This window comes from Littorina saxatilis, linkage group LG17 (assembly GCF_037325665.1).
Source record: "Littorina saxatilis isolate snail1 linkage group LG17, US_GU_Lsax_2.0, whole genome shotgun sequence".
Classification (NCBI taxonomy): Eukaryota; Metazoa; Mollusca; class Gastropoda; order Littorinimorpha; family Littorinidae; genus Littorina; species Littorina saxatilis.
In genome coordinates this window covers 33,821,697-33,835,839 of record NC_090261.1, presented here as the reverse complement: position 1 = coordinate 33,835,839, position 14,143 = coordinate 33,821,697, and the positions used below count along the sequence as shown (strand labels likewise).

Sequence of the window (14,143 nt, the reverse complement as noted above, 5' to 3'; positions counted from 1 at the left end):
ATTTTGTTTGTTTGTTTGTTTGTTTGTTTGTTTGTTTGTTTGTTTGTTTGCTTAACGCCCAGCCGACCACGAAGGGCCATATCAGGGCGGTGCTGCTTTGACATAACGTGCGCCACACACAAGACAGAAGTCGCAGCACAGGCTTCATGTCTCACCCGGTCACATTATTCTGACACCGGACCAACCAGTCCTAGCACTAACCCCATAATGCCAGACGCCAGGCGGAGCAGCCACTAGATTGCCAATTTTAAAGTCTTAGGTATGACCCGGCCGGGGTTCAAACCCACGACCTCCCGACCACTAGGCCAACCGTGCTGGTAGATTTAAGACAAGCCCCCTGGCTTTTTAAAATGTTCTGATCATAACATCTGTACATTTATCTCTATTGACATTTTAAGTCCTTTTAAAGACCCAACATTCTAAGATTGTATACGGTCTTAAGAGGGAGTTCCACCGTATAGAGCCATATTGGCAAAATCGTACTCAGTCTATAGCATCATGTTGGCAAAGATCAGAATTTCATTCACAAGTATCATATTATGCACGTGCATGGTTGTAGCCACAAAAACATACAAGATCATTCACTTCTGGGATCAAAATTTGAACTTACTGATCAGCAAATGCATTTGAATGCATTATACAGGTACAAGTACAACAAAACACGAGTCCATACATCAACTATCAAACAGAATCCAGTGTAAAAAGATTTGGCAAGCAGATGTACAGTGTATCTACAATGACTGTATTTGGAAGCAAAACCAACTTGATAAGGTCCATCTGAATGAAGAAGAAAAATATACTAAAATTGAATGTAAATTTTAGAAAATGCTGTCATAGTCGCACCTTCAAATTCATATATATATGTATAACAAACACTCTCATTCTTATTTTTAACTTTGTCCCCGTAATCTATACATGTCTGACATCCACAAAAACAAACAACAACAAAAATGAATACCCTGGACCCAGATCACGCAGATGAAGTTAGCATTCACATCTTTCTGAATGGAGACCCAGAGCTTGATTTTTCTTAGGTCCTTTTCAAACTCACTGTGTTGTAGCAAGTAATACATGTAGTATAGTATCCTTATCCCCTCCCCTCCCCCCCCCCCCCTGAAACAATTGCAAAATGAAGGCAACTGGTGCTGTATTTTATTTAAACTTAGGAGGCATCCTTTTGTCAGAAGAAATTTTTAGTTCTCTTACTTTTGTCATGGTAAAAAAAGAAATAAACTCAACAGGATTTACTCAACTACAAATCTGTTGCTGCAGACTCCTATAAAATCTGATTGCGCCATCATTAATCATATTAAAGCAAGCACACATCACACCCCCTCCCCCCTCCAAAATATGAGGTAAAAAAAGTAACAGCTTAAAATTCATTGCATCACTGACTTTAAAAGCAAGCAGTGAAAGCAAACAAAAATAAGAATTTAAAAAATTCACACAACTTCATTATCAAACGCTTCCTCGCAATGTAGTTCTAATATGGAAATCAAAGCACACATACAAGACACTCTATATGAAATATAACACACAAACAAAATCTCATTTTTTATTGTGCACTCGAAAGCAAACCAAGCCTGAATATATATACAAAGAACAAACTAATTATACTTACCCATCCCCCCCCCCCCCCCCCAAAACTTCCTGAATAAACCAAACAAAAAATGGTCCGCTTTTGTAGTTGGTGGCATATTAAGAAAGTCTTCACAAATGAACACAGAAGACCATTTCTTGGCACAGCAAGGCATTCATCCGAGTCATATTTATCACAGTCTCAATACATGGTACTCAAGTCAAATCAACATGATCATAATATGAAAAGCGGATGAAACAGCACAACTGTTAAATCAAAGCAGCCTAAAGATGTACCAGTACTATATCATTCTTCTAAGCACTCTTCCTATCAGATGTACATAAACCACTACCGACTCATTAACACATGTCTCAAATAGCAAGTCTTTGAGTTTGAAACTGAGACTAGTACATGTAGTACATGTAGCACCGTTTCATTAGTCCGGGCACTCCCATCAGATTCATATATAGAATGAACCACCAGATTTCAGATTACCTCTTCTGTACCATTTTTCTCACAGGCCTTGTCTCCAATTAGTTTGCGCTTACATCTGTTCTTTCATTTACCCATGGCAAGCAACATAATCTATAAATAATGAGGGTGTGCAAAGCAAGACCATCAAAACATCTTAATCTAATCTAAAGACAAGCATAATCAGACAGATCATTTCTCTTTCAGCATTATAACACATTGTCAGCTTTTTATTGTCGCTCTCACTTGGCCCATGGTAATCATGGTTCATGGAAAAAAGTCACACAGGCTTTCACAATGTATTCTCACTTTTGCACTGCTCACCTCAGACACTCAGCTGATCAATGGTACAGACAAAACCACACATCATCAAACACACACAATGTTGAATTGTCTGCGAAAAAAGTGGCAGTATTATTCTTCTTCTGGCTTCTGTGCCAGCAGGGTACTTAACGTCCGACCGTATGGTGCAAGTTCTGGAAAGAGGAGGTAATCACACACAGTCTGTGGGAGTCCAAGGGAGGCAACTCCTTTCTCCAAATTGTCCTCGTGCATGAACAATCGGCGGAAAATGTGATGCCTGCACAGCTGAGCTAGGGTGTTGGTCCTCCCTGTATATGAAAAAAGTATAACAATGTACGGTACAAGCAAATTTTCATGCAATTGATCTAAGTCTTCTACTGCCTGAAAATGCAGTGTAACTGTAAGTGATTCTGACTGTGGTAAATTCAAGTTATTTGCTGCCCCTTTGATCCCATCAATTTTCGGGAAGTTATGGAGGCTTCTGATTTGTTTTCTTACAACCAACCAACAAATACATAATAGGACGATAGAAACAAAGTTAATGGGGGAGGGGGGTTGACAGAGAGAGGAGGGGTGGTGTCCACAGTTCCACTCTTACCTGCAATAGTGTTGAGCTCTTTGGCTTGGTCAGCAGAGACAAGCTTCAACAGGGCGCTGGGTAAAGACTCCACATTGTGCGACAAACACAGCAGCAGTGCCAGCACGGCCGTCATCCGCAACATGCTCTTCTCGTTTTTTCCTTCGTTGTCGTTGACGTTGAGATCATTCAGCAGCATTTGAGACAGACCCCACTGCTTCAACCCCCCTTCCCCATTTTCTCTAAACAGTGACCCCACTTCTCCTCCGGCAGCAAAAAGCCGGAAGAGGTACGACTGTTTTCGCTGGCTGAGCCACTGGTTAACACCCGAACTGTTGCCGTTGTCTTTTGTGAAGGAATTTGCCATTGCTGCACTTTCCTTTCCCTCTTCATCCTCATTCTCCCCAAAGTCAGACCAGAACTGGAGATCATAGTGCAAGGCGTACAGCATGGCGACATTACCTCCGACGTGATCGAAGTAAATATTTGGCTTAGCACCGTACTCCAGGAGAAGACATAACAAGGGATGGTGGCCGCGGATCATGGCCGCAATGAGAGGAGGCAGCTCATGGCCGTTGGCTTCGCATCCGTTGGCTTGTCCCCCATTGGCCGACAGTCCGTGGTCCAGAAGATAGCGAGCACACACTAAGGGGGCTGTGCCAGGGATATGGCACAGTACACACCCTTTCCCGAATCTCTCGGGCAGTCCTTCGCGGATTCTCAGTTCTGTCCTCTGGGTACCGTCCATGCCGCGCGTGTCAAAAGGGTCAAGGTCAGCGTCCATGAGACTTTTGAGCATGGTGGTGGTGGGCCACTTGATGGCCTGAACGATGGGGTGCATCAAGCCGTAGTCATTGGCAAACAACTGCATGTCGGTCACCGGAATGAGGGATGCTACACACCTGCAAATATATGTTGAGATTTTTGTTTAGTAAACTGTACATGTATGACATACAGCAGTGTTATTCCCAGCCTCAGAGGACGGTAGCAGGCTAATTGCCCCCTGGACAATTGGCCCCCGACAATTGCCCCTCCGGACAATTGCCCCCCGGACAACTGCCCCCCCCACCATTGGAGGCCAATTGTCCAGGGGGCAGTTGTTGCGTGGGGGGGGGGGGGGGGCGGGGGGGGGGGGGGGCAATTGTCCGGGGGGCAATTAGCCTAGAACCCAGAGGACAAAAGGTCAGTTTGTCCTGGTCTGAAAATATGTATAGGTCCAAATTTCCAACTTGATCTACTTGGTAGGAAAACTGATGGTCAGAAGACCTCCTACATGTCAAAACTATCAGGGTCAGACACTGAAAACCGATGCCTGGGAACAACACTGATACAGTACATATACTCTGTGTCTTCAGACAAAGAAAGAGACCCATGCCATCCAATTTACCACCATATCAACAACAAAAACACCAGAAGATGATGTTCATGACAAAACACATCAAACCAGGACAGTAATATTAACAATCAAAAGCTGAAAGCCAAAGAAATGCAGAAGACCCCTTTTCACGCCAATTCTTTTCAACCTGCATACACTAGATATAACACATCAATCACTAAGAAGAATTCTTTTTTTTTTAACTCACTTTTCATAGCCACAATAGATAGCATACTGCAGAGGACCAGCCCTGGTTTCTGTGACCTGAATGTTGGCGTCTGCTCCATGATCAAGCAGTAAGTCCACGATGTCCGAGTGGCCCTCCTGGGCGGCTATCAACAATGGGGTCGCGTTGTCATATGCTGGCAGGTTGACCACGTCCTTTTTCACTGAAAATAATTTGTGAACATACATTCATTATGGGGTGGAAAAAAATACGTGTAATGTTATGTTAAAAGTCTTACAAAGCAAGTAGATCTGTAAGGCCTAAAAAAAAGAAGGTGTGGTTACGGTAACCCGACCTACCCTATTTTTAGGGGCCGATCCTATAACTTTTTATTACATTTGTCAAACAAAAAAAAAAAAAACAAAAACACAAAAAAAAAAACGAGTGCAAAAAACGCAATGAAAGCGAAAGCGCCCGTGTCGCACACTTATTTCCCTGTCAAGTACCGTACTTTCCGGGTCATAAGGCGCGACTTTTTTCCTCGAGTTCGACCCCTGCGTCTTGTATAACGAAGCGCCTAATCCGTGTATGAAATACGAAAAAAATCAAAGAGACCGCTTGAGTACCAGTCAAACAACTTGTGATAATGCATGTTTCAGCTACTAGGTACTGCCCTGCCTTTGATCTGGCCGCACACACAGATTTCCACTCTGTTAAACTCGGTCACTGACCGGTCACTGACCCCGATGCAGGAAGTGTTTCCTCTCTCAGATATGACAGGGGAACCACCTCTCATGGCAAAAACTGGGTCATTGACCCCTGGGAAGAAGGTCGTGTCTTTTAACAAGGCCACCCAGCTATCACAATGCCTTTGGTCACTGACCGGTCACTGACCCCGATGCAGGAAGTGTTTCCTCTCTCAGATATGACAGGGGAACCACCTCTCATGGCAAAAACTGGGTCATTGACCCCTGGGAAGAAGGTCGTGTCTTTTAACAAGGCCACCCAGCTATCACAATGCCTTTGGTCACTGACCGGTCACTGACCCCGATGCAGGAAGTGTTTCCTCTCTCAGATATGACAGGGGAACCACCTCTCATGGCAAAAACTGGGTCATTTTGGTGGCCCTATTGGCCCCCTGCGTCAAATGGGTGACTGGATTACAATTTTTTTTTAAAAAGAAGGGGGTGCGTCTTAGATAACAAAGCGCCTTGTCACCGGGAAAGTACGGTAGGTTTAATTTGTACACATTAGAAAAAAAAGTTAAAAAAAAAAAAAGTGATTGCCTACCTACCTACCCTATTTTTTTTGGCTATGTTACCGTAACCACACCTATTTTTTTTTTTGGCCTAAACAAAACAAAATGACACCTGTGATATTGTCCTTCGTGATTAGTGGCAATAACACCTTGCTTTGTTGTTGTTTCACTTAGTTCAAGAGAAAAATTAAGCTAAAGTTAATAACTAGCTCGATGCTTCTATACCATGAAATGCACACACCGCTTTCTTTCTGTCACTAATTACAGAGGAAGATGAAACGAAACACACATTATATAAAGAATGTGAACATATAAATATCTGAACTAGCACTCGCTCACTCACTCACACTCTCTCTCTGAGCATTAACCTGTGACTTACGATCTTTCGCATTTGCGGCACCGTGCTTCAAGAACACACGCACAGTGTCGGTGTTGCCACTCTGAACGGCCATGAAGAGAGGCGTCAAGCCATTGCAGCACTGCACGTCCTGCCTGGCCCCTTGCTGCAGCAGGTACGACACGATCTGTGATCGCCCCATGATGGCTGCTTGGTGCAAGGCTGTGTAGCCTGTGTAGGCCTTGCAGTTCAGGTCTGCCCCTTTCTTCACCAGCAGGCGAATGCAGTCCGGGCTTCTGGACCTGACGGCTGAAACAAAGAGGGTTGGTTTGGGAGTGTGAGAGAAAGGTGCGAGGCAGAGTTAAAGTGTAAGTGACTTGGGTCTTCTCGGTTAAACGAGGCAGTCATCTCTTTGAGAGAGAGAGAGAGAGAGAGAGAGAGAGAGAGAGAGAGAGAGAGAGAGAGAGAGAGAAGAGAGAGAGAGAGAGAGAGAGAGAGAGAGAGAGAGAGAGAGAGAGAGAGAGAGAGAGAATGTGTGTGTGGGCTTGCAGGTGCAGACCAAAAAAGTTGCAGGGCTTACTTTTGTGAAACAGGTGGGGCATCTAGTTGTTTATTTAGCGTCTGTAGTGTTATAAATAAAATCATGCCATCTGCTAGTAACACAATAAATGGGAGAAATATTCCCTGTTCAGCAGAATCATTCCAAAAAAATCAGATGCAAATTTCACAATGTTTCTGAGTAAACGACAGAGACGTTGGAAAACCAATGTGTGAAAGCATATAATATGACACACTCCCTTTTCTAACCAATGCTTTAACACCACACCACATACCTGACTGCCTAACAACTGACCAACTCTTTCAAAAGAGAAAACTTTGATGGAAAACCCACCTTCATACAGTGGAGTGAAACCTTCATTGGTTGCAATGTTGATGTCAGCCTGAGCATTAATCAGGGCTCGCAAACACGTGCTGTGGCCATGTCTGGCAGCTATAAGGGTGGCTGTCTCATTGTTATGAGTTCTCCAGTCAGGATCTGTTTCCGCTGTAACAAACAAAACAAATCAAATATTTAAAAAAAAGAATGCTGGCACAGATGTTCAAAGAAAAGAAAACTACCCAAAAACCTGCAGTGACAAAAAACATTGTAAAAAGCAAAACAAAAAAACAACAAACACATTGGTAAGCAAAGATTGAAAGAATGCTGCCAGAAAAATATAACCCTTTCTCCTTATATTCTCCACACAAAAAAAGAAAAAGAAAAGTGTGGTGGCACAGATGTAACAAGAAAAGAAAACTACCCAAAAGCCTGCAGTGATCAAAACAAAAGCAAAGAAAAAGCAACAAGCACATTGGTAATCAAACAAAGCTGCCAGGAAAATAGAACCCTTTCACGTTACATTTTCGTCTTTTTACTCCCTTGAGAGTAGGACTCAATTCCACAAGACACCAATGATTCCTTTCTGACTTCAACAGAAAGCAAAAGAAAAAAGCAAAAAAGGTAAAACGCTCTAAAGACATGTGCCACCATGTTAGGCATTGGTCAAAGAACCAATTTCTTGGTACCTCATGACAGCTTACAAACCATGTGACCAAAGAATCTGACAAAATGCTTTCTAAGAGTAACAGTGTCCCCACTGGTTTTTAGAAACAAAATTCCATGACTTTTCCATGACTTTCCATGAGCCTCAATAACATTTTCCATGACTAGATCCACAGGTCGCCATTTCCGAACACGCAAACTTTTTACGTCTTGTCACTGCCAGTTTTGACACTGGCTTGCTTTACACTGAGTTTGAGTCAGTTTCTACTCAGTGTCTCTTCGACAAGCAAGTCAAGCATTTGCTACGCAGTCAGATTATCGGTAATGTTTGCGGGTCCTGTCATTTCACTAAACTGGACCAGCCACTGTTTGTATCCATCTGCACTTTCGTAAATTCTGTTTCGTAACCGTCACTGTGACTTGACGAACTGTCATTTTTTTCACCGCGATACACAGTTAATTGCGGCGAAGATCTTCCTCGGTAATTCGTTCCAATTCCGCATACTTTTTGTTGTCAAGAAACAACTCGAAAGAAAGTTTCAAACTCATCATCCTCCATCTTGCTTGTCGAAGCGCTAAAGTACTTTATTGATGCAAAAACAAAAGCAGAAAACTTCGACGAAACCGACTCAAATGCAGTGCAGACGACACGACGAGATAACGGAAGGAAGTGAGCCTCGCTTTGGCTCAAGTACCGTTAAAAATACCGTTATTCACGTATGCAAATACGAACGAGAAGTTGGTTATACGAACAAGCCTTGTGCTGGCGACGCAAATCGCTGCTGGCTGGCAAAGAGGATGGCTGGGCAACGAAAATCGCCGCTGGTGTGCTAAAGGTTAATTTTTATTTATTTCTTATTTTTGTTAAATTCCATGACTTTCCATGACTTGAATTGAAATTCCATGACTTTCCAGGCCTGGAAAATTAAAAATCAAATTCCATGACTTTCCAGGTTTTCCATGACCTGTACGAACCCTGGAGTAAGAGCCAGAAATCTAAAAAATAAAAAACAAACAAAACCTTACGCTGTCTCAGAAGAAATTCCGCACAACCAGAGAATCCCCCATGTGCCGCTTCGTGTAACGGACTCCAACCTCTGTTGTCAAATACATCAACTGGGCGACCTGGGAGAAAAGTGAACTCTTCAAAAGACATTTTGCTCCAGATCCTAGAACACCAAAGACTAAAAGTCACTTAAATGTCCAGAAATAAGAATGATCTTTCTATTTTAACTGTACATTACAGTGTAATGGATGCACTTCTTGTTTGAAAAGTTGTCCTGGTATTGTTTGGGTCCAACAATACCTTGCAGTGACTGTTACAGTGTTAATGCTAGTCTACCTTGGTCAGGATTTTGATCTGACAGTGACAGTGACAGTGACAGCACACTGCCTGCCAGAACACTTAATCAACTTGATACAATTCAGGATTTTGGCATAGCCACACGCACCTTTTATGCTTGAAACAAAAACTTCTTGGTCTCAATGGGAAGATTTGAAACCTTATTCAAATAAATAAAGCCTAATTGAAGCCCTCCTTTGGGCTTCTCAATCTAATTTACCTTGGTCAGGAATCAATTCCCCATTTATCATTATGACCGAAAACTAGATTGTATAACAACAAAAAATAGAATTAGAAGCATGTGAATGTGTAATAAATGTTACAATCTGAAGAAACAGCTGCTAAGCCATTAATTAATATAATCAAACAGTTTAAAATGTAAAGGGTTAATCACGATCCTCACTGATACTTGATTGTGATTCTAGAGTGATACTGATACAGTGGAGTGATAGTCACAACCACCACCTTACCATTCCACACCATCTGTTGCAGTCCCATCAGGTCCCCAACTCTAGCGGCCACTCCTGTTGTCTTGTACTGTTGTGGATCATCTTCATACTTATTGTCCATTGTTCCAAGATATCACCTGAAACCACAACAAAGGAAACAACTTGATTTACTTGTATGCAAACACTCAGTGACACAGTGAGACACACAGTGACACAGTGACACACACACGCACACATCAAAACAGAAGAGAGCTCGGCAGAAGAGCTCATTCTTTTTAACTCATTGTCTCCCAGGTACGGATATATCCGTACCCACTCATATAGCTCTATCTGACCAGGTACGGATATATCCGCTCAGGCTGTTAGCTAGTCGCTTCCTGTAAGTTTGTGTAACGTCGATCTAACGCCTGCATTCCAGCGTGTTGATACACAGACCTGTACTACACAGGTACTACAATTCTGAGTGACCTGCTGCAGCACAGCTGGTCTCGGCTAAAAACAACTTGGTCAACATAGGTGGGGTACAAAGTGATAATAACACAACTTTATTCCCCCCTCTGCTTCTTTACCTCTGTAAACTTGTAGAGCTAGTTATTTTTCGATAATGACCCAGCAACCAAACAAATAACGAGCCAGCAACAGCCTGAATCCTCGATAGTGCAATGGGTTGAGAAGCTGTTCTGTTTTGGTACTACTTTTGCGACTGAAAAGTTCCGAACGCTCTATACGTACGAAATATACATCTCTGGAGCAAACAATACAAACATACCGCATTTAAATTAACAACTACAGGCCTGAACACATGAATCTCCATATAAAATCCATGAGTTAGGTTGTTTTCTGAATCTAGATCTGCCGTGCACACTGACACCGTTCATCACAAGCAAATTCCCAAGGCAAGTAACTCATACTCTTGCCGACAAGAGTAGTTCCCCTTCTTTTAACGCAGTTTCTTCGACAACACTGACTGCAATCCGACAGTCAGTTTTCAACAATATTTCATTCTATAAACAGTTCCCACGCAACCAAATGCACACATCTCATCAATTTAAACAACATAAAGCGGTTTCATACACTATTTTCCCCAGAAAACTGAACTTCATACAGTAATTAACGTGGGAACATGGGTGCAAAAGTTCGTCTGCTAGTCCCATTTGACGAAAGAACACTATCCTAAACGATACTAAAACATAAACAGAACACACAATATCTGCCTTTTCCGCCACAGCAGAATAACAGCATATCTGTGTACTTGATTTTAGTCTAAAACAGGGAAACTGACAAGAAGTGTTAACAGAATGGAATGATTTGCACGGAACTATACAACCGCGCATTAATCGATCGCCTGCGCAGGTTGACTGGTTGAGTGATTCGGATTCGATCAAACTTTCGCACAAAAACTCCTGTTTTCTTTGAATAACTGAAGAAAGGGGGAATAAAGAGGTTACACACCTCGTCTCAGTGATTATTAAAAATAATGGTCTCAGTTCGCGGTCATGAAAAAGCTCGCTGAAGCTCGCATTTTTCATGATCCGCAAACTTCGACCATTATTTTTAATAATCACTGAGACTCGGCATGTAACCTCTACGTACAGTCTATAATCTACAAGGACTTTTCTGTACTTCCCACTCACAGAGTCCACGTTCATTGCACACTTCAACTTCCAAGTGGAGAAAATTGAATTAGTCTCTATTACCCTTGTGTACAAATGCATGAAAAATGACATGATGTACATGTATGTCAAAGATCCCAAGTTTCCAACGAAAGTCTAGAAACTTGAAGTTGGAAACACACACTGACACAGTCTATATACTGTATCATATATCATAGCACACTAGAAGTTGAACTATCTGAAGACAGCGTCATGCTGCCCATTTGGTACTGGTAAGTGATAGATGACAAAAAGGTGTGGCACGCAAAACTCGCACCATACGGTGACACTGGAAACATTTGCTCAGAAACGCAGAAAAAGACACTGGGACAACTACAACTTCTTCAAGAAAGAATGTAGACGTGAAATACGCCGCGTCGAATGGGAGTACTTGAACAGTGTAATAACTGAAGGGATGAAGGGAAACAACACCAAACCCTTTTGGCGCTATGTGAAAGCCCGTCGCCAGGACAACGTAGGAGTGGCACCACTACAAAACGGAAGCACCCTATACAGTGACAGCATCTCCAAAGCCAAGATCCTCCTAAACCAGTTCCAGTCTGTCTTTACCCGAAACGACGGCTCACCACCCCCCCAGATGAAAGGCCAGCCCTATCCCAGTCTAAATGAACTCTTGATTAGTGAAAACGGAGTGGCAAAACTCTTAAGAAACCTGAACCCCTCCAAAGCCCCTGGCCCCGACAACATACCCAACACAGTACTAAAGATATGTGCAGATTCCATTGCCCCATCCCTCACCCTGATCTTCAATCTTTCAGTCAGCACAGGCCAAGTCCCATCTGACTGGCGCTCAGCGAACATCTCTTCCGTGTTCAAGAAAGGCGACAAGAACAAAGCAGAAAACTACCGCCCCGTGTCCCTAACCTCGGTAGCCTGTAAGTTGCTGGAACACATCATCTGCCGCCACCTACACACTCACCTTGAGAAACACAACATCCTTACCAGCAGAAACCATGGATTTAGAACCGGACACTCCTGCGAGACCCAACTGCTTACCACTATGCAAGACCTCCTCCACTCAAACGACCAGGGAAGGCAAACTGACATTGCCATTTTGGACTTCAGTAAGGCCTTCGACACAGTCCCCCACCACAAGCTGCTCGGCAAGCTGGACCACTATGGTGTCCGTGGACCCATCCACACCTGGCTCTCCAATTTCCTGACAAAGCGGAAGATGAAGGTGATGCTGGAAGGAGAAGCAAGCGACGAAGTCCCAGTCATTTCGGGAGTCCCACAGGGAACGGTCCTTGGACCTCTTCTCTTCCTTGTGCATATAAACGACCTCCCCGATCAAGTGAAGGCAAACGTACGACTCTTCGCAGACGACTGCCTATCTACGTACGTGACATACGCTCATTCCAGGACCACATCGAACTTCAAAAAGACCTTAAGAACCTAGAGTGCTGGGCAGAACAATGGGGCATGAGATTCAACGCGCAGAAATGCTACATCTTATCCACCAAACCCAAATCCCAGTACTTCTACACACTGGACAATACCATCCTTAAACACGTCAGCCAGAGTACCTATCTCGGCATCCAAATATCCTCCGACCTGAAATGGTCACCCCACATCTGCAACATCTGCAACAAGGCAGGGTCCGTCCTCGGATTCCTACGAAGAAACCATGCACAACTGCCCGCAAGAGTGCAGACGCATGGCGTACGTCACTCTCGTCCGATCGACCCTTGAGTATGGGGCAGTTGTGTGGGACCCTTATCTAAAACAGGACATCGACAAAATCGAGAAGGTACAGCACAAGGCAGCCAGATTCATCTGCAAAGACTACAGATCCAGAGAACCTGGCTGCATCACAGCAATGCTACAGCGACTAAACCTACCCACACTTGCAGATCGGCGCAAACAACTCCGCCTGACAATGCTATATAAAATAACGGGAGGACAAGTACCAGCCATACCCCCAGAAAGTTTCCTCACCCCCGCAGATAAGACCAAGCGGAAAATTACATCAACAAAGTTTCACGGGTGCACATCAGAAAACCCCGTTGAGAAGCGAGTCTACAACAACTCGAGACCCTTCAAAATTCCGGATAGCCGATCTGAACCGTATAGAAACTCTTTTTTTGTCAGGACGCCGGCTGAATGGAACCGCCTACAAGACTCCGTGGTACATTCAGCAACTGCCAACACATTTACATCAGGTGTTGGCAGGGCCCCACCACCATAGGCGCACCACCAGGTGTTTTTATCCTGCTTTTAAACACTGCCCAAATTCCAACAGTTGACACCACCAACCTGGAAGGGCATGCATGTATAGAAAGTTTTTAAACTCCGTCACGCTGCGCTCTCTCGCCCATTGCGACGACAGCCATTATTGGCTACTGCAATGTACTACATCCAGATCCAGATCCAGATCCAGATCCAGAAGAAGATTCCATAAAGATCTTTTAAAAAAAAATGAAAGAAATAAAATTCAACTACAAGAATTTAGAGTTGGACTTTTTGACTCCTAGAGTCAGAGGGCATAAAAACAAGTGCATTAAAACTATCATTTGAAGAGATACTGCATATTCAGTGCTGTACCAGACCTGGTATTTCTAACCACCTACCACACCCCTTTGTTGTTATTCATTCAACTTATTCATTGTGCGCACGATTTTCATTGTGCCGTGCGGTGGCCCGTGTCTTATTGCTAAAGCAATTCAGTTCCAGTTCAGAAACAGTAGGTAAATTACAGACACTGTCTGAAGTTTGAATAGTGCTTATGCTGTCAGCAAGTAGGGCTCGCAGCATCTTTTATGTTCTGGGTATTACAGTTTCAAGAAGAATAAACACACCTGCCACTGCCTAAAAACAGGAAGCAAGCGCATGTGTCAAATCGTCTCCCTTGATCAACCTCTTCAGTTTGATTAGTTGGCTTGATCACTAAAGCTATTTAAGAAAGGTCCATATTAGAATAACAAGATTATCGATGTGTTTTGTTGAGCAAAATATGTTTTATTTTGAAAAAAATAACCGTTGTGTAAATAAATCAAAAAGTGCTGACTTAAAAGCTGAAAATCGGTGTAAAATTAGCAACACTGAAAGACATGGACATGCAGTTTCAGCG

General features: G+C 43.3%; 1 protein-coding gene across 1 annotated transcript; it reads right to left on the bottom strand.

Annotated features, from left to right (window-relative positions):
* Window positions 1–1,631: 1,631 nt before the first annotated feature.
* Window positions 1,632–13,931, bottom strand: LOC138953736 (ankyrin repeat and SOCS box protein 2-like). The gene is made up of 8 exons (XM_070325625.1): window positions 13,872–13,931; window positions 9,422–9,537; window positions 8,636–8,734; window positions 6,959–7,111; window positions 6,109–6,375; window positions 4,514–4,694; window positions 2,952–3,832; window positions 1,632–2,661 (listed from the first exon to the last, which is right to left on the bottom strand). Exons 2-8 carry the CDS (start codon window positions 9,519–9,521, stop codon window positions 2,465–2,467), a joined length of 1,878 nt encoding a protein of 625 aa, XP_070181726.1. The 5' UTR covers window positions 9,522–9,537; window positions 13,872–13,931; the 3' UTR covers window positions 1,632–2,464.
* Window positions 13,932–14,143: the final 212 nt, after the last annotated feature.